At 41.8% G+C, this 21368-nt stretch overlaps 1 protein-coding gene across 9 annotated transcripts in view; it reads left to right on the plus strand.

Moving 5' to 3' along the window:
* Nucleotides 1-21368, plus strand: part of LOC126269255 (glutamate-gated chloride channel) — a 659915-nt gene that overhangs the window by 558122 nt on the left and 80425 nt on the right. For all 9 annotated transcript variants that reach the window (XM_049973978.1, XM_049973982.1, XM_049973980.1 and 6 more), the window contains 4 exons: nucleotides 3180-3333; nucleotides 4153-4235; nucleotides 6567-6701; nucleotides 12058-12491. In XM_049973978.1, the coding sequence (XP_049829935.1) occupies nucleotides 3180-3333; nucleotides 4153-4235; nucleotides 6567-6701; nucleotides 12058-12491 (806 nt within the window). The remainder of the gene's footprint in view (nucleotides 1-3179; nucleotides 3334-4152; nucleotides 4236-6566; nucleotides 6702-12057; nucleotides 12492-21368) is intronic.

Below are 21368 nucleotides of genomic sequence, written 5' to 3' on the forward strand. Positions count from 1 at the left end.
GTCAGCAGATAATTTTTCCAGTATTACAGGACAATACCATTACGATAGTTGCTTGTAATCAAGTTTGTAGTAAGTTCACCTTTCAAGGGGTCATACGGAAAATGCACATGAGATTGTTGTTCATCTATGTAATACACACAAAAATTCTTAGGAAGTGTCCCACCTAGGCGTCTGCTATAATCAGAGATGCTGGCGTAACAGCACTAGGACGATTAAGAAGGGGAATAGACGAACAGGAACAAAAATCATCAATTCACAACTCATTAGAAACAAGAAACATGTTATTAGCATAATGAACCAGCAAGTAATTGGGGGAAGGAAGAAACTGATAACGAAGTCCAGTTGCGTACTCAATTGTCTGACGTTTTAGTGGACAAACGGCTGACTTTTTGCTACTTGGGTAGCAAAACATGCAGAAAGGAATCAAGCGCAACCCACTCACAAAAGAGCTGCTAGTAACCTACATTCCCCTCATCTGCCAGCCCAGAGCTAGACCCCATTAGCGCAGGTGCCTCACTGAAATCACTCACCTTTGCGTGCCGAGATGGACAAAGGAAGCATTAAGTACATTCAATTAATTAAACGTGGAACATAGCAAAATCCATGGTAAAAAAAACTTTTGAAATGTTTTCATCAGGAAAAGAGAACACAGTACCAAAAATTTCATGAATACGAGACGTACAGAGGGTGTCTACTACCACGTGTGCAAGTTCGCAAAGAAGTTTTGATTAAACTGCGTAAAGTACACTCTCGAAAAATCTAGAATGATGTTAAAGCACTACGGAATCATGCTGAATGAAGAGTAAGCTCTGGGGGGGGGGGGGGGGGGGGATGCTTAAGACCAATAGACATTCAAAATATTGTCTATTACCACATCTATGAGTTCACAAAGAAGCATTGTTCAAACTGAATAAGCTACACAGGTGGGCAATCGGAGATGATATCAAAACAGTATTGAAACATATTTACCACAGAATTACCACCGGGAGATGCTTTTTGAAACCACAGAAGCTTGTGTAGCGCTATGTGTGCAAACTCACGAAGAAAGCCGCGACGGAAGTAAATAAATTACACACGTGAATGTACAGAAATAGAGGGCAGCAATATTAAAACAAGTCAACCAAAGAAGAAGTGGGAAAATCACAGGCCGCATCAGACCAGTCGCTAAGTACCAACAGCCTATGACCCAACGGTCACTCTAAGTGCCAGTCAGACTCGCCCGACCGTTTCAGCCTTGACCATCCCCGCGAAACGAGTGCCGCTTTCTTCTCCCGACGACAACGAACGGCTTCGCAAAACACGTGATCAACTAGAAACCCTCCGACTGGAGCTGTTTGACGTACCTGACCAACGATCTCAATGTCTGTTCCCAATGATACGGAGTTTACATACTTTGCAAGTGAGCAAGATTCCGAGTATGAAAGGTTGCTAACCGAGTACAGTAACTACCGGTTAATTAATACATAGATAAAGAGGACAGGGGAAAAACACGCTTTCAACATACAAATGTGAGTCATTTCTTCACATCGCAGCTCGTGTTTGTACGTCTAAAGTAAAAACAGGCTTAATATATATCTACATATGAAGCGTGTCCAACCAATACTATGCCGACGCATTTCAACCTATCAGAAAATAAAACTTTTGTTTTATACCATGGCTTTATCCAGTAGTCTCTCCGTATTGACTGACGTAGCATCAGTAAAATATGTGAAGCTACACTTCCTTGTAGATGAAGTGCTGTTAATATTCCTGTATCTTCAACGCTGAAGAGTTGACAGGAATACTTTGGAATCGCAGGACCTACGCGATTGCACTTTTAAGCTGTCAGTCGGCCCGTAAGTGTTCTGAACGACTCTATTAAAAGAGATCTACCCCTGATAGGCAACTGTTCGAATCCAGGTCTGGAAAGCAAACTTCATCTGCTGACTGCGTAACAGCGGTTCAGAACTGGATTCCGAGGTAGTTGATTCGAATCGCAAGAATAGAAAAAGGTGTCGTCCTCGAATTTCGTAGACTGGAAGATGATGGCCAGTGCCATATATTACCAAACCGTACGATTGTGCATCATCCTTCAGAATTGAATACCAAATAATGCCTCATTGTCTTATAGAGAAAGGGAACTCGACAATTCTGAATGTAATGTGACGCCTTCAAGGCAAATTAAAGTTCTGGGCCCCGCTCATTAGGAATTATAGGTTAGTTTTTGAAATTCAGTTTCTCCTTCCACCTCCCTTTAATTCCAGTCGTATCCACAACAGCATTTGATGAAACACTCTTACAATCATTTCGACTGTTTCTTTACTTATCGTACAGGTAAGTCAGAGAAGGAAAATGGAAACAGCATCAATGACACAACTCGGGGTTCACCATTGTTTCAGTTTTGTTTATCATGTTGATTGGGTTTCCCTCCAAGTTTTCAAATTTCTGTCTCTCATCTTAGTATGTTAGTCGCAGCATGTTTGTATGCCCAGTCCTTTAATTTGATCCAAACAGTGTGACGTTTTATGGTTTTTCACAGAACACGCTGAAAATTGTACAGTATAACTACGAAGAGTTGAGGACGGTAATGAGCGATTCTACAAACCAGTTTTCGCCATTTCTGTGAATGAGTGTTGACATAAGCGGATGACAAGACAGCAGTAATAGTTTCAAAAATAAACTGAAATTGTATCTCCCTGACAACTCCTTCTATACCATAGACGAATTCTTGAATAGGAATAGATAAATAGGTGGGTATAATGTATGCAATTTGTGGCATTTAAGGGAGTGGGGTAGGTAAATAAAAAAAAAGCTTACAAAAAAAGAAACGTGTGCATTTCTTATGCGCTTGACACGTTCCACATCATAACGGTTACCATGAGATTAATCAGTGGAACAAGTAACTAATCAACTAACTATTTATACCTGTTGCTGCTACATAACTTGCGCTATACTAATAGGCCCAAAGCGCTTGAAGACACGGAATGTGGCATACCCTCAATATTTGAAAAACCGCTACCGTGCGCTAGCCGTCTCAGTTAAAATAAACATAAATATTCCTCCCTCCAATATTGTGAGCTAAGCTTCTTAACCCGATATGACATGTAGTTTTGAATTAAAATTTTATATCATTATGACAAGTTGATCTTTGGTAAAGAAACTTGACCGCTAATTCACTTGTGTGTGTTCTTCTATTACAGGAAAAATAAAGTACCTGACACTGACAGACGCCAACAGAGTATGGATGCCAGATTTATTTTTCTCTAATGAAAAGGAAGGACATTTTCATAACATTATCATGCCCAACGTTTATATACGTATTTTTCCTTACGGATCGGTGCTCTACAGTATCAGGTGAGAAGAGCGACTGAAAAATTAACTAACACGAAAATTTTTTGGATTATAGTGTATGTGCCTCGTTACAGTATTCCGTTCAAGCAGAAGCAGGAGTTCTCTTTGTGCTTGCATGTTACGCTTCCGCCGTCTTTCCATGTGTACATTACTATGTATTTACGGGTGAGGGAAAATACCAACAAAAATTCATGTTGTTGCTATTGTTAGCAAAAGTATTTTGATTAAATACAAAAGACTAAAAATTCCACCTACAGACTTAAAATTATTTTAACTACGCACTAAATAGGCGTAGCAGCTCCCTGTTGTAGACACATTGTGCTGTAAAGTCGCCAGGTAGCTCGAGGTAACCGAGATATCGTACCTGAGTATGTATTTCACTTTCCGGCCAAAATTTATCAAAGGGATGACGTCACCACCGTATAACAGGGAAAAGGATGGATGAAATAGAACGAGCGCTCACAGGTTGCACCAGCTTAAGCGCTGAAGAAACACACGCAATGCTGCCAACTATTCTCACGATTGCACTGGAGCTGCTACGTTGTCTCAGCTGCAAGCAGAGACCGTAATGGAGCAAATTACCAACGAAGTTTCTGTGCGATCATGTTATTAGAGGACTGTAGATAACAACGTGAGCACAGCCGACAATTTAGAAGAAAAGGCTAATTTCATCATTACACTCATACATAATATAGTCAAAAATTATTACGTTCATTTGTGTAGTTGCTTAGCGAAATGAAAGTCGATAATAGACTAGTTTTATTCTGCACTATGTTTCAAGGCTGTTCAGTATGAGCAACGCAACGCATGTTTGTGTTTCAGAATCTCTCTGACGCTCTCCTGCCCGATGAACCTGAAGCTGTACCCGCTCGACAGGCAGGTGTGCTCGCTGAGGATGGCCAGCTGTGAGTTCCGCATCATCACATCCACATTTACAACTGCACATCTGAGCTCGATACTCTTTTGCTGCGTCATCACCTGATTATAGTGTTCCCTTTCTAATCGTTGGTCATAGTCGGAAGACTAAAATCTTGAAATTTTTTGGTTCGCATGTGAGGGTTAAATTACGGAACCTTTGTAGTTCGTGTGGCGTCATATTTTCCAGTCACAAAGATATTGGCAGCAGACACGCAGAGTAAGACCAACAGACTAAGAAATGAAAACAATATGCTTGCATCACTGTCCTATATTACTGTTAACAATAAGCTTCATATACAGTCTAAACTGCATATAAAATTATCAAAACATTTGTTGGTGTGCTTCTTTGGAGCCTGCGGTATTGTAGGCAAAAGCACTCATGCTCGTACAAGTAAAAGACGTAGCAAGTACATAAATTAAATAAGTAAAATAGAAAAATAGCCACCAGAACTAAAATAAAATTCAATAAAGTTATTGCTTAGACAACAACGATACTCATACTTACCAAGAGCTGCACAATAAGTAACATTTGATACTACGCTAGTTAGGATCAACCTGTTGAAGATAAGCACACACCTTGTTACGATATTGGCTTTCTCAGGAAAATTTGGAGGCCTCTCGCATTTTTCGTATCAGCACGCAAGCCACAAATATGAAGGTGAACAGCCCTCAACCAGAAAATAGAAAATGTTTCTCCAGATTTTTGTGGTAAATTGTTAAATGAACACACTAAGGATCGGTTTATGGTGCGCCCTCGACATAGAGAAGTAATCTTTGTATCACAGGCAGCATTCTAGTCCAAGAAGAGTTTAGAGCACACCCCGCTTGGTTTTTGAAAAGGACTGTATGCTATTTGAGCCCCACTTCCAGCCGATCAGGTGCATGATCACTTTCTTTACCAATAAGTTTCCGGTAGTTAGCGGGATGCATATTGTTGTACAGTATGTCACCTGCAGAATTTCTTTAGCCTATGGTTGTACCTAATATTACGTTTCACCCATTTTACACGTGCCGACAGCCAGTAGAATGACTTACCTCCACAGCCTTTGTGGAGAAGACAATCCTGCATAGTCTGGATTTGTTCTTCTTTCTGTTTGCTGCCTGCGGTGAATGGTTTGTAATGGACAGAGAAAGTACAATACTTCGAATAGCTAAAACCGAATTAAAATGATTTTGAAATACGTAAATGTGTCCAGTGTAACAATCAGGACCAGCAGATTCACAACAGTCATAAATGAACTGTTCTCTGGCAAAAATCTAAAAGTCTGCTTGAAATAATCTATGTTAATATTTAGAGTTCTTAAAAGTTATATTTTACAAAATCGAAGTTATTTTGTCTTACTTTCTTGTCTTATTCGCCTTCGATGTGCAGATGTCGGGTTTCAGTACAATGTTTGAAACATAGCTGAATGAAGCAGTATGCACACCTGACAGTCGCAACTTGTGGACATGTTCTGCAGCAGCCCAGTATCAAAAGCCGCAGCGATAACGTTATTGAAATCTTTGTCATGAGCTGTTCCAATTCTCATCATTTCACCAAAACTGCAAATCTAAACTCCGACCACGAACAAGGGAAGAACATACAACAAAGTAGTACCTTTTATTTTGAGAAATTTGTACGCAAATCCATAGTTTTACGTATAGTGACCTTTCTGGATATAATAAGCACATGTAGCCTCGTGCTGCATAGTATCGATGATGGTCAGACATGTATGTCTCGATGGATGGTGTACTGCGCACTAACAATCATGACGGATCGTCTAGAATGTTCGTAAAAGTGGTCGAGACATCGCCTATCTGCTCTATGTGACGTGTGGCCGAAGTGCTTTATGATTTCAGTGGCTTTAGTGATTTTGAATCTGCTTCATTGGGTTAGGCGACTATGACATCTTAAGTTTAAATTTCATATCAGGTTTCCCATTGAATATTTAATACTAAGAAAACTGTACTAGATATGGCAAACAGTTGAATTAAAGAGACAAACGAATGGCAATAGTTAGTGTAGCAACTGGGGAAGGGATTCGTCTCCAGTTATTTGACGTAAAGGTTCGCACAACTTCGCTGATTTGAATGCAGAACGCAAACTAATAACCAAAGGTTTGTTTTGTTGCAAAGAACGATCCTAGTAATTCAAATGATTCCAGTGAAGTGGATACTAGCTTGAAACAATAACTACACAGACTTCAGGAATTTGCTTTACCTACTAAGTCAAATTTAGCATATGTGTCAGTTAATTTCAACTAATTTGCTGACTAACGTTCCAAGGGCAAAACTGTGTCTGCTCAGAGGCAGGCCTGATACGTGCTACGGTGTTGCAGATGGTTGGACGACTGATGACCTGGTGTTCCTGTGGAAAGACGGCGACCCGGTGCAGGTGGTCAAGAACCTGCACCTGCCGCGCTTCACGCTAGAGAAGTTCCTTACCGACTACTGCAACAGCAAAACCAACACAGGTACGTAGGCTGTCTGCAGCTGGTTTGATATTGGTCTTAAAAAAAGTCCCATCTCATGACACGGAATACACCCATGCCAACAGAAACATGTGGATCACCTTTACTGGATCCCATGTACGACTCTTTTCACCTTTCGTAACTTACAATAATTGTGTTTCGGTTCGTAAAGGATGAAGGACGAAAACGGTAATACGAGATATGTCCACAAAGTAAGTTCCGTTTGGTTATATGAAACAAACGTGTACAGATGCAGAAAAAATGTTTATTGTACAATAATCTACAACTGTTAATCTACTTTTCTACATAGCTTCCGAAATTTTATAGGCACTTGTCACAGCGTGGCACAAGTTTTTGTATGCCTTCTTCATAGAAGGTTGCCGCCTGTGTTTTCAACGATGTGGCAACATGTTCTTTCAGCTCGTCATCATCGTTGGAGTGTTGACCACCAAGGACAGATTTTAGGTGTAAGAAGAGAATAAAGTCGCTAGGAGCGAGGTCCGGGCTGTACGGAGGACGATCAAAGGCTTCTCAGTTAAATTCCCGTACGAGTAGTTTGGTCACAGTCGCCGTGTGAGGTCGGGCATTATCGTGGAAAAAACAACACTTTTTGCAGTAATCCTCGGCGCTTGTTCTGTACTGCGCGGCGCAATTTCTTAATGGTCTCGCAGTAACCGTGTGCATTGATTGTTTGGCCAAGTGGTAAGAAATCAATCAGAAAATAGCCTTTTCTGTCCCAAAAACGGTGCACATGACTTTTCGAAGTGTCGAGATTTGCTATGGCCTAACCTTCGTTGGGAATGAAGTGTGCCTCCATTCCATTGATTGCCATTTTTTTTTTTCAGGGATGTCGTACGATACGCAAGTTTAATCCCCCGTGACCATCCGAGAAAGAAAACCTTCGCCTTCTTCATTGTAGCGTGTCAAAAACTGAAGTGCACTGCGTCCGTTGTTTTTTATTGTTGTTCAGTAAGAATTTTGGGTGCCCAACGTGAGCAAAGTTTATGAAATTTCAGTTATCCAATAACAGTTCCATGAAATAGTTGATCGTGAAATTTGAGGGACTTCAATAGCAAGGACACTAAATGTAAACTTACGGTTCTGCTTAATATTCTCTTCAATAGTGTGAACCAGTTCATCAGTAACCACAGACGGGCGTCTACTTCGTTCTTCATTGTGCACTTGATCAGTCCTTCATTGATCAGTCTGACCCATCTTCTAATCATCGAATCACTCGTAGCATTTTGTCCGTAAACCTCGAAGATTTGCCGATGAATTTCCTTTGGTTTAACTTTCTTTGCACTTAGAAAACGAATCACAGATCTGATTTCACAGCGGCGTCATTTTCAAATATAGCTGAAATTATAAAGAAGAACTACAACGCACACGTCGGCAGCAGCGATCTGAAAAACGTACATGTCTTCTCCTTGAGTCACAGTAAGTGCAAGCTCTGAACAGCGATCGTTGCGCTGCCGTGGATGGATATAGAAACAGAACTTACTATGTGGACGACCCTTGCAGTAGGAATATTATAAGAAAGGTACACTTTGTAATGGACTGTAACTGAAACCACACAACACGGAAAGGTGGATACCACTACACACTGTGATTATCTATGCTACAGGTGCCATACAGAATAACTTTCCAATGATACCCTGGAGGAAGAAGTATTTTGAGGTGTATTAAAGCAGTTACTTCAATCGGAAACCAGAAACGAAATGAAGTTTGGAAATATGTAGTTGTAATACACAATCCAATCACATTAATGTGACCACCACCTATGTTTGACGTCAACTTAGAATAACCATTCACAGATGACAGGTGGCAACACTATCAGTGGAAGGTATATAAACTGTGCAGGGGAGTGCGGAAAATAGTGCACTCCTTGTCGTAATACGGAAACGAAGCGATTTATCTGATGTCAAAAAGGGCTTGATCATTCATTTTCGAGCGAAAGATGAAACTATTTACCAAAAGGCTAAGTATGTAAAGTATTCGCGTGCCGTCGTGGTTTAGTATACCGAGCATGGTAAAATGGCGCTATCTAAAATCCGCGCCGTGTCAACTGTGGTTTAATGCGGGCCTTAGATGACAGAAGTGATCGACGGCTGCAGAGACATCTGCGGGCGAACAGTCATGCAGCTGTTGAGCAACTGACCGCCCAGCTGAGTCAAGGGGCGACCAACAGTGTCCCCTCAACAACCATTCAGCGAACGTTGCTGCGTGTGGGCCTCTGTAGCAGATCACTGGTTCATGGGCCCATCTGAAAGTTGCTCATCGGCGACGAAGGGTGGAAATTTCATGCCAATACCGCAACTGTACGTCCACTGAGTAGCGACAGGTAGGCTTTTCAGATGAATCAATTTTTATGCTCCATGGGGCAGATGGCTTTTGGCATGTTCGGAGTGAAACGCTGAAACCAAACACCCTGCAACAATGGTCGGAAGGGTACATGCCGCAGAAATGAGCATTGAGGTCTACAAAACGTTTTCGTGGGATTCCCTGACTGATCTCGTCATTCTGAAAGGTCCAATGGATCAACACGAGCATGCACCTATCCTTGGGGTACCATGTCCATTCCTGCACGCAGTTTGTTTCTTTCTCAGCACGATGGCATTTACCAGCAGGACAAGGCGAAGTGTCACACAGCTTGCAGTCTACGTACGTGCTTCGAAGGGCGCTAGTATGGGTTTACCGTATTGCCCCGGCCATCAAACTCCTCACATTTCATCCCAACCGAAAATCTGTTCACGCCATGGATCCTCAACTGATGAACCTAGCACAGCTAACTACGACGCTGGAGTCGTCACGGCTCCACATCCATTCCTGAACCTCACTGACTTTCTTCCTGCATGTCGGCGCTGTAATAGGTGGTTATCCAGGTTTTTGAGAGGTGGTCAAGAAGGCTGCAAAGACAACTTCTGTATGTGAGGGCTTTGACTTAAAACTATACTGTATATGTCTCTTGTATAGCGACCATGTCAACTCGCCTCGCCAGTTCGCAACTACTGTGCGCAGGACAGTTGGTATTGGTCAATAATCGGGTGCTTCCATCAGAAACGTACATACGCCCAGAAGTCAAGTCATGAAAAATGCGTTAATTACTGTTTTCCGCGTTATGACCGAGCGTTCCTGACAGCAGCTAAAAGAGCGAGCAGACCATAAGCACCGCACACGATTACAACAGACGAAACAAATCTGCAATTGCTGAACATTGCCTTGGTACACGTCATCCGACGGAATATAACAACAAAGAGATTCTGGCGTGCGCTCCCCTTCCTGGGACTGTGCTATTAATGAATTTCAAGTGCTGTTATGAATAATGACAGACATGTTTGCTTAAATTCTGCCTGGAGTCATCTCTCCCTGATGGCACAATAGAGACACAGGTTTAGTACTACATACTCGTTAATTATTATTTCGCTTTACGTCCCGTGTTGACTGTCTTTAGTTGTATGGTGAAAGCTGTTGTTTAAAGTGTGTGCGAGTCTTTTCGTTCCCGGTTGATTTAACTCTAACCACGAAGGATCTAAGGTGCCATGCATGCGATCTCTCGTTTCATTTGCGCTTGTAGAAATATTGGTGCCTGACAAGGACATTACCCGGATGCATTCCCAATTGCTATTTAAACAGCTAGTTGTCCCTGAGTAAGACAGCTTACTGGATTTCTCTATTAAGAGGAAAAGGCCCGCAGTGATGAAACTTATTTATGTTAACCTACGAATTAATACGTTTTACCAATACCATCAGTTTAGTATTTTAAAGAAATGGCCTAAAAGCACCCTCATGGCGTTTGTCACATGATAAATCTCTCTCTCTCTCTCTCTCTCTCTCTCTCACACACACACACACACACACACACGAATAGAGACATAGAAGGAGAAGAGAGACAGACAGAGACAGATGGAAAATAGGAGGGGCGGAGAGAAAGTAAAGTATGATAGTCGACACTAAAGTTTCATACCCATCAGAGCACAATGTGATGACTTGCTCTTATATGTTAGGTACATCACTAACTGCCCTCACAAGGTGACATCCCAAGCGGTGGGATAGACTTCTTGAAACCATCTATACGGTAAGATAGGTTAAGATCCCAAGTATCATACCTTGCAGCCATTCACCCTGCTAGGCCTCGTTAGCGAGCAACGAAAATAAATAAATAAAGAACTTTTCGTGACGCTCTGTAACTTTGAAAATGTTATACCTACTGGTTTAGTAGCGTAATGGATAGGGTAAGGCCCTCAAATACAATATGTAGTTGGCTCCAATCTCGTCAGGTACTCAATTTTTTTAATTTTTTAATTTTTATCGAAATGAATGCTCATTAGTTTTATTCAATGAGATGATCTTTATGTAATTTTTTGTTTCTATTTCTATATCACATTATTTTAATCATCGTATCAACTTCCTCATTTGCTCTAATTTATGTTAAAAATCATTCGTTTTTCACTTGGAACCTTTGGTCATATGTGTTTAACTAATTTTATATATTAATTCCGATACCTTTCCTTTCGTTTTTATTCTCCTATATTTTCTGTCATGTTATTGCATTCGTTATAAATCTTCATCTGCTTTGTTTTTTTCTACAGTGGAATAGGAATTTATGTTTTGAACGCTTGTATGACGATTACAAAAAAAAAAAAGTACTTATCGTAACGAAAAATACATTTTAACACCATTCCGCGGTCGATATAGATTATTTCGTCTTTTGTTTTTTTCAAACAACAGATCTGCATTTTCAAGTGTTTAAACATTGTAATAGATAAATAAATATAATTAGATTCGCATTCACAAACATTCCGAGTAAAAATTGATATAAACAAAAAATTAGAACAAATGGAAACGTTCATACAGTGATTAAAATGCTGTGACAAGGGAACAGAAGTAAAAAAAAATTGAACCAGTTAATTAAATAAAAATAATTAAATAACTATCAAAGCCATTTTGATAAAACTTTAAAAATAAAATAAAAATATATAAAAACCTGATGAGTTTCGAGCCCACAATGTACTGCATATGAGACTTATCCTCGACGTTACCCCACACAAACAGTCCGTAAAAGATAACTTAATTAAAGCCATTGAGCATCATGTGACATTCTTAAAGCTTTTTGTCGTCGATTACTCGTAAAGGAAGAAGGGCTGCAAAGGTGTCGTACTTGTGGTCTTAACGTACATCACCGTATAGATGGTTTCAAAAAGTCCATCCCACTGTTGGGACCTCGCCCTGCCAGAACAAATATACGATTTGTGAAATTAAAAATTTTAGCCCTGTCGTCGTATAGAATATGCGACAGGGGCAATATTTCGGAGTGACTGTATTCGACTATTCTGAATGTGAGTATGTTTGCTTGTTGCAGGAGAGTACAGCTGCTTGAAGGTGGACCTGCTGTTCAAGCGCGAGTTCAGCTACTACCTGATCCAGATCTACATCCCGTGCTGCATGCTGGTGATAGTGTCGTGGGTGTCCTTCTGGCTCGATCAGAGCGCCATCCCGGCACGGGTGTCCCTGGGCGTGACCACGCTGCTTACCATGGCCACCCAGACGTCGGGCATCAACGCCTCCCTGCCCCCCGTGTCCTATACCAAAGCCATCGACGTGTGGACGGGCGTGTGCCTCACTTTCGTGTTCGGCGCGTTGCTCGAGTTCGCGCTCGTCAACTACGCGAGCCGCTCGGACATGCACCGCGAGAACATGAAGAAGCAGCGCCGCCAGGTTGAGCTGGAGCACGCCGCGCAGCTCGAGGCGGCCGCTGACCTGCTCGTGGAGGACGGCAGCACCACCTTTGCCATGGTAGGCACGTGCCCCTCCCACCGCGCCTCACACGTCCGAAAACAATATACAAAGGCTGTACGTGACGTAGTGGTATCTTATAAGCAGCGCTGGGCAAACGATACGCGACTTAGAACAGGCCAGAGATTTCCCGATACGCCGCAGATCTTGATACTTCATCGAGCACTGCTTGAAAAATCACGTGTCATTTCACTCGCCCGCCGCGAGTGCAGGTGATAAGCAAGAAACGCGAACTTCACACAACATGTTACGACTCTGCTTAAAATTTGACAGTTTCGTGAAACACAGGCGGAAACAAAATTATATCCCAACACCGCACATACTGCTGATGTATTTGAACAATTCTATGATGTATGTATGCAGAGTGAAGAGAAAAATGAAAAGTTGTACCAATTAGGGGATTCGGACCTTGGTCTCCTGCTCCCTAGGCAGATGTGCTAACAACTTAAGCCACCCTACCACTGTACCTTTGGACAACAGCACGGACTAACCTACCACGCGTCCCTTCTCAATTGAAATTCCCATTCATGTGAATTTGGATTGAGGGTGAAGGTGAGTTGGGGTAGTTCGTACCATTGTGCAAAGCCACCGTACCACAGTGGCGTAGCGGCTAGCGCATCTGCCTAACAGGAGAGCCTTGTTCGAAGCCTGGCCTCAGTACAGATTCTCATTCGTCGCTTCAGTCTGTATATATACGTCAAAGGTGTTTGGGATTTTTAGGGTCTCTGGAACCATGTAGTTTCATTTGATTAAAAAGACGAATTCACGTATAGTACGTATGGATACACGTAGCGTCCCACTAGGAAAGGTCAGTATTTACGGATATGAGACGAACGATTGTTCGAAGTAGAAATGTCTACCAGGTCTGTAGAAGAGATGTGTTTCACAGTAGTGAAGTAGAACAAGTGCTCATAGCGCTTAAGGTTTGCACTTTAAAGCCCATGTGTACTAGCCATTTTTTCTTGTTTTGGTCCATACTGCCATCTCTCAGAATATGGAAAGCGAAGAGCTTCCATCAGAAGAGATTTGTCAGACAGTATCGAAGATGAAGAAGTGCTCATTGTTCTTAAGGTACGCATTCTACAGCTCATGTTTACTAGACTGTTTTCGCTTCGAATGATAGTTCCCGTCATGTCCCTAAATATTAACCATTCCTGCTGGGACACCCTGTATAGTATTTTTAAGTAAAACTAGCAAAGGCAAATGTTCTCCCTCAAAAAAGACCACACGACCCCGAAATCAGTACACTAGTTTATTTGATTATTAGAGACTATAATGATTTACCAACTCTCTAGTAAGGGAGCATTTCTATTCCAAATCACATAGTAGGATAAAATAAAAAGAAGTTACCAGCTTTTAATCAGCTTGAAAACAAGATGGTAACATTCCTACGTGACAAGTAATAAAATTTATTATGAATTAAATGCTTAATAAATAAAATAATCTATTATTAACGTGAGAATAAATTGCACCGGCGAGCTCCGTCGTGACGCTAGTAGTAATAGACGTCAGTAAATAATGGGACGAGCGAAAGCTCGTGAACTGGACTGAATCGTGATTGCGATTTGTTATTTATTTATAAGTTGCTGTTTTTGCATATGGCCAACGGCCTTGCCGCAGTGGCGACACCGGTTCCCGTCAGCTCACCGAAATTAAGCGCTGTCGGACTTGGCTAAACCTTGGCTGGGTAACCGTCCGGTCTGCCAAGCGCCGCTGACAAGCGGGATGCACTCAGTCCTCGTGAGGCAAATTGAGGAGCTAAGTAATTGAGGAGTAGCGTCCGATCGCGAGACTGACAATGGCTGGGAGAGGGATGTGATGATCTCAGCCCCCTTCATAACCGCATCCAGTGATACCTTAAGGCAACGGTCAGTACCGTTGGGTCTCCAGAGACCTGTTCGGTTGGAGTTTCGCTTAGTTTGGAGTTTTTACATATGAACTGCACCATAGAAAACAATGCAATCCGTGTTTCACAGTTATTTTATTATTAAAATACATAGAACATACCATAGAACATCTCCTAAAATACATACCCTAAGACATATTGTGGAGATGGTGCGAAGCCGCTAGATCACGGAGCAGTGGGAAAGTCAAGCATAGGTCGAGATTTCCTGCGCTGTGACGTAAACCGCTCGTGCCATTCAAGTCGTACTCAAGCACAGGACTGCTTATAAAATCCTGATACCACTTCGTCAACCCCTCAGCCCACCCACACACACATACTTTAATTCATGACCCATAGAAATATTTCCGCGTGTTCAGTCGAGTTGACGATTCTATGGAATCGTCAATCTGGCAGAACACCTTGGCCTCCACTTCTTCTGTATGATCTACGAACAATGGTTAGAGCTTAGCCTCGCGGATGGGCTAGGTATGAACCGTAGCTTCTTGTAGGAATTTTCCTGACCTTCGTTTCAAGTAATTTAGGATGACCACTAAAAACGTAATTCAGGTTGGTCAGAACTGATTTCGAACCTTCCGAGGCCACATAACTGCCTTCCTGGGGGTTTCCGGTGTCTGTTCTGTACAGGGAGAGAAATAATTAAACTTTTTCACACAATATCGCTTACAGAGTTGTTGGTATGCGATGTCCTATAAATGCCTGGTTCAGATGAGAGTTCTTATTGCCATGAAATTGTTCATAACGAAAGGTCATGACGGAGAAGCGAAAAAAGAACTACTCGTTGTATGATCCAGAAAGACTTATGCGAAAAACATGTTCGTTAGAGACGGATCACTAGCACAGTTGGATGACGAAGTAAAGCTAAAACACGGAAAACGAGAAATACGATGGCCTTGCGGGGATGTGAAACTCGCTCCTCCGGCATCAGAGTTTTAACCAATGCACCACCTCGCTCTTTCCACCGCTAAGAGTCACTTCATTGGTGGGTAAACAGACAAAGGATTATATCAAACATAAAGAAGCAGACCTGAGACATAAAAGCTTCGTCAAAGCGTTAATGAGCTTATTAGCTCTGTGATGGAAGAATAGTAAATAGAAAAGGATTTTTAAGTCATTTTTACGAAAACGTAAGAAAAGGGCATACTTAATAACCCGTTCTGTTATTTGCTAATATCCGAGTCTATAAGGTTCATGCTGCGGGATGAAGTAGTTAAGACGAAATGAAAAACATAGCTGGCAATGGACATAAATGGAGAGGTGCACTACACAAATCTTATGCTTTAAGACCAAAACAACATATCTTATTCAAGGGGACGGGTTTGTAAAAAAAGTATTATTGTTTGTCTGTATGCTTAAAGTACCAGTTAGGACTAAATCAGTACGGTAGGGGGGACCACAGCCAGAGCCAGACCAAAGGAGGTTTGCTGGCTGAAACAGTAAAGTATTCGTTGCGTGCCATTCTTACTAGCTTGATAGCACCATCGACAGTGTCCATTATGACACGCCAGTCCCATGGACATAGAGGTCTTTAGATATGGCGCAAATACGAGGAATGACAGTCGAGATAATTTAACTCGTAGACATTTTATACAAAAAGTAGCCTTTACTGCATCTCACCACCACTACAGGTCAGGACGAACAGTATTCACCGAAACGAAGAATACATGTATTTTTCGCTCCTCGAAGAGATGCATCACTTTACGATATGAGTCACTCTCAATAAATATGTACATATCGTGTCACATTCTGCAGTCAGTTGACAAAGAAAGGTAAGAACAGATTTGGAAAGAATTACATTAACCGAACTAATAGCATGGCATGATTTTTGCGTTGACTAACAAGTTTTTGTGTGTCAGTTTTACAAACAATTTCATGCGCATGAAAGTTGCCGTGATTGAAATCTATGTGTAGAACGCACGCAGTTTTTGCTTTACGGCCGTTCTCGGTAAAATGACAGAGACCTGTCTGTCTTCTTACAGAAATTTGGAGAAAATAAAACAGGAAACAACTTTTTGTTATTATCTGAATGGATGTCGTACATTCAGTAAGAAAGAATTTACTTTCGGCATAACCGAGAAGGAATGTGGCTATGTACTTCCAATCCTTCTCGAATTCGGATTAAGATAGCAGCATTTAGGGAAATCACTGGAAAGCCCGTGGATCCTGTATGCGAGTCTAACACCTACAACAGGACTCTACCTCGCTCGACAGGTCTACCATTTTTCCTTCTTCAGGTATCAGAATATTACAAACCTCACAAACGGCCTTAATTTCAAACGATAGTAATTTTTCTGCACTTACGTGGATTTCTCATTTTCATTAAATATACAGTAATTGCATTGTTTTAGGGCATGGGAGTGTAATATTTTTACAGTGCCTCGGTGTTAATAGTCTCGTAATTATTTACCAGTTTCTGCACCACTGCGCCGTTATGGATCACATCAAGGAGAAAATCTGTCACATGAGATAAGAAATCTGTTCCAGAAACGCAAAAAAAGGATCGGTTCGCACGTAACTAATATTTCTTACCCGTAATCGATTGACCGAACTTGTGTGTGTTACGCACTATTTCGCCACAGTAAACTGACTAAACGTGCGGTTGTTGTCGAGAACGGCAATACGCGGTTCATGCTTCCGCATGAAGACCGCTGTGGGCAGAAGAGCGTTGAAGGGAAGTCAGAGCCGACTCCTTCCTGCAGTGTTGGCACCATCATCTGTGTTTTGTTCTTACGTGTACGAAAGCAGAAGTGACTCACATGGAAATATTGGCAACGTTCGGAGACATGCGACTACATTCCAAGTAGCGCCGATTTTCTTCGCTACTGGAATACCACCAAAAAGATAACTTATCCTAGTCAAACAGCAATATGTAATATCCATTGAATAGGAAATTATGAATGAAGTTTGTTACATGTATAGATACAGTTCATATGTGTATTTCGGGTACTTAAAGAGACCTTCACCTGCATTCAATATCTCAGTTAATGAAAGTCAAGTCACCCAGCAGATCAGATTCTATATTGAATTGTATGTCCTCTCGTTACCGGTTTCATGAGGTGGTTCATTGGTTCGAGGAAGATACGAACTTCACTTTTGGCTACAGCACAGTGGCTAACAAAGCACAACATTGTAACGAGCCTTCGAATAAATAGGTGATTCCTCCTTACTGAGGAGTAGAACACGGCAAGTGCCATAACACGATTTTCCAGAAACTGCGATCCGTGGAAGAGGAGTCAAAATAAGCGAACACCTGTCTTGGCTTGTCTGTGGATACTCGATTGTTTCTGAAAAAGCGATAAAGTTTTCGAGGTATTTTGCAGATGACGTATGTACGTTTCATCGGTCGATGTCCTCAGATGCAATGGTGGCACAATGAGTAGCGTCGCTAATTCTTAATTTTACGCTCCATGTTCTAAGCCCGATTATTACTTTTATTTTTGTTTTTCATTTATAAACCCATGTCTGCAGAAGAGTACTATGTGAATGTTTTCCAATACATACTGATATTCCTTATTCGTCTACTAATTGTATGTCAGATCAACGAATTAAAAAAAAAAGAGAGAGAACATTATTTGAAATTGTTTTCAGTGAAATTCCTGTAGTGTATGTTAATTCATATTCAACTACAAGCGTCAGTTTTCGGAAAAGTTATCCGTTATGCAATATTTACCGGGAAATTTTCCCAAAGGAACCTTCATCGCATTTGCCTGAAGGGATTTAGGGAAATCACGGAAAACCTAAATCAGGATGGCCGGACGCAGGTTTGAACCGTCGCCCTCCCGAATGCAAGTTCAGTGTGCTAACCACTGCGTCACCTCGCTCGGTCCAGAATGAAATTCATACCATTCCAGCGTCGCACTCAGCCTGCAAGCATACACGTTCCGAGCTGCTCATGGGGTACGATGCATGTGGCAAACCTGCCTTTGCACGATGCTCGTAGTGTTCGAAATATCTGCATTTCGAATGTTTCTACGATCGGTAACATCCAAGGGAATGTACCAAATTTTCCTGAAGAATAAACGTGTGAATAAAATGTAAAAATGAACATAAGAATTGATATGAGAATGAAATAGCAGAATATTAAAATTTAAAAAGACTGTAAGCTCTCAACATACCATACACATATATTACATAATAAATCTGTTACGCTTATTGTGAAATCAAGGTGTTATTATACATTTGATATAACACCCATAATTTGATAAGAAACATTCATGTAGTAATCTTCTACGGAGATGAGTAGATAAATGGAAACAATAGAAATGAAATAAAATAAATTGCACAGTAATCGGGTTTCAAACAATCGGTGTAAAATTAAACAGCTGCGACGCTAACCACTGAGCCTCAGTTTCATCTGAAGATATCGCTTGGTAGAAGACCCATAAAGTACCTCGAAAATGTTTCGAACATGTCCGTCATTTTGTACAAACGATAGAGTATCTACGAATAAGCAGAGCGAAATTCCTGGGAAATCGGATGATGCGACATGCCGTGTTCTAGTGACAATAACAACTCAAGTAGCCGGGTTGCGGTTGGCATTACGATTCAAGAAGGCTTACTATTTCACATTCCAGCACGTTCATTACAGTAAGTAGGAATTTCTGTGCAGTTTTATTACGTAGCGCTTTTCCCGGTTCTCTTTTGCCTGATAATTCCGGTTAATAAGATAATTCGAAGATACCGCAAATTAGAATATTCGTGCAAACCGGCGAAATGCGGTAAAAAGGGAGCTACTATTCTTGAACAATTCGGTGTCTAGTTAATGCTGCTAGTCGTACAAAAGCGGAAGCATTTCCGTCAAAGCAGAGCGCGCGCAGTAACCGTGTTGCGGCAGTTATGCAGGAGAGCGCGGGTAGCGTTATTGGGTTAGGCGCCAGCAGGGAGAGCTCCCCCGCCCCCGCCCTACCCCCCCCCCCCCCCCGGCCACCCACGCAGAGGGACGCTCGTGCCGAGACGGCCTTCTTTTTGGTGCTAACCGAGTTGCACGGGCGCCCGCCGTGGCCGAGGCGAGCGGCGCGGCTCAGCCACGGTCGGGCGCCCAACCCCCGCCACCAGCTGGCAGCACCGAACAGGTAAGTGCGCGTCCGGCGGCCGGCGGAGGTCCAGCGTCGCACTCAGCCTGCAAGCATACACGCTCCCAGCTGCTCATGGGGTACGATGCATCGCAGCCAAGATGTTTCTACCAGTCTCCACAGTACCTTCATGAATTGTTGACAAAATCTTGTCTATATATCTTTATGTAGTATAGAAATATATGTATGTATGTATTTTACACGTCTCCTCGTAAGCGACTGGACCAGTTTTAATCAAATTTGGTAATATATCATTTACCGTCTGGAAAGAAACACTGTATAAGTAAGAACCATTTCCCTTCCACAGTCGTGCCGGTGTGGTTGGGAATGACATGATACAGAAGCATAACTAAGGAATATCTAGACCAGTATCAGCCACATCTTATATATGCATGCTCGTTATTTGTATAAAAATAATATGTGGGTAATACATCCCTAGTTACCAGAGGTGTGTGTGTGTGTGTGTGTGTGTGTGTGTGTGTGTGTGTGTGTGTGCAGAGGAAGGGAGTGATAAAACAGTGATGTATCAAACCAGACTGGGCACGTGTATCGCTTGCAACCTGTAAAAACATTACTGTGACACTGAGACCTTCCTTAACTGGGAGTGGGGTGGAAAGGGGTGACATGCAAGCATAACTTAAGGACGCCTGGAACAATTTCAACCAAATTTGACACATTTACATATTCATCTGCATCTTTACGGTTACTCTGCAAATCACACTTAAATGCCCGGCAGAGGATTCATCGAACCGCCTTCGCAGTAATTCTCTACTACACCATTATTGAACAGGGCGCGAAAAAAAAACTTATATATTTTATTGAGAGCTCTAGTTTCCCTTATTTTATTATGATAATCGTTTCTCGCTACGTAGTTCGGCGTCAGCAAGATGTTTTCGCATTCAGGGCAGGATGTTTGTGGTTGAAATTTTGTGAGAAGATTCCGCCGCAACGTAAAACGCCTTCGTTACAATTTCTGAGCGTTTTGTCAATAAGACGCAGTATTTGGTTCGCCTTCCCCACAACATTTTCTGTGTACTCTTTCCAATTTAAATTGTCCTTGATTGTAATTCCTAGTTATTTAGTCGAATTTATGGCCTTTAGATCAGTCTAATTTATCATGTAACCGAAGTTTAATGGATTCGTTTTAGCGCCCATGTGGATGATCTCAAATTTTTCAGTATTTAGTGTCAATTGCTAATTTATGCATCATTCAGATATCTTTCCAAAATCGTTTTGCAATTTTTTTAATCTTCTGATTTTACGAGACGATAAGCGAGAGCATCATCTCCAAACAACCTAAGACGGCTGCTCAGATTGTCTCCTAAATCCTTTATACAGATAAGGAGCAGCAGAGGGCCTATAACACTACCTTGGGAAACGCCAGCAATCACTTCTGCTTTACTCGATGAATTTCCGTCAGTTACAACGAACTGCAACTGCTCTGACAGGAGGCGTGTTTATAGCGATAAGAAGTGCAATAGTGTCGAAGGAAATTGACGGAGATCCTAAATGTGAAATAATTTGGGTGAAGGTCACTGTTAAAGCAGGCTCAGACATGGTAATTGGATGTCTCTATAGGCCCCCGGGCTCAGCAGCTGTTGTGGCTCAGCACTTGAAGAATAATTTGGAAAATATTTCGAGTAGATTTCCCCACCATGTTATAGTTCTGGGTGGAGATTTTAATTTGCCGGATATAGACTGGGAGACTCAAACGTTCATAACGGGTGGCAGGGACAAAGAATCCAGTGAAATATTTTTAAGTGCTTTATCTGAAAACTACCTTGAGCAGTTAAACAGAGAACCGACTCATGGAAATAACATATTAGACCTTCTGGTGACAAACAGTCCCGAACTATTTGAATCAGTTAATGCAGAACAGGGAATCAGCGATCATAAAGCGGT

Source organism: Schistocerca gregaria, chromosome 1, assembly GCF_023897955.1.
Source record: "Schistocerca gregaria isolate iqSchGreg1 chromosome 1, iqSchGreg1.2, whole genome shotgun sequence".
Taxonomy (NCBI): domain Eukaryota; kingdom Metazoa; phylum Arthropoda; class Insecta; order Orthoptera; family Acrididae; genus Schistocerca; species Schistocerca gregaria.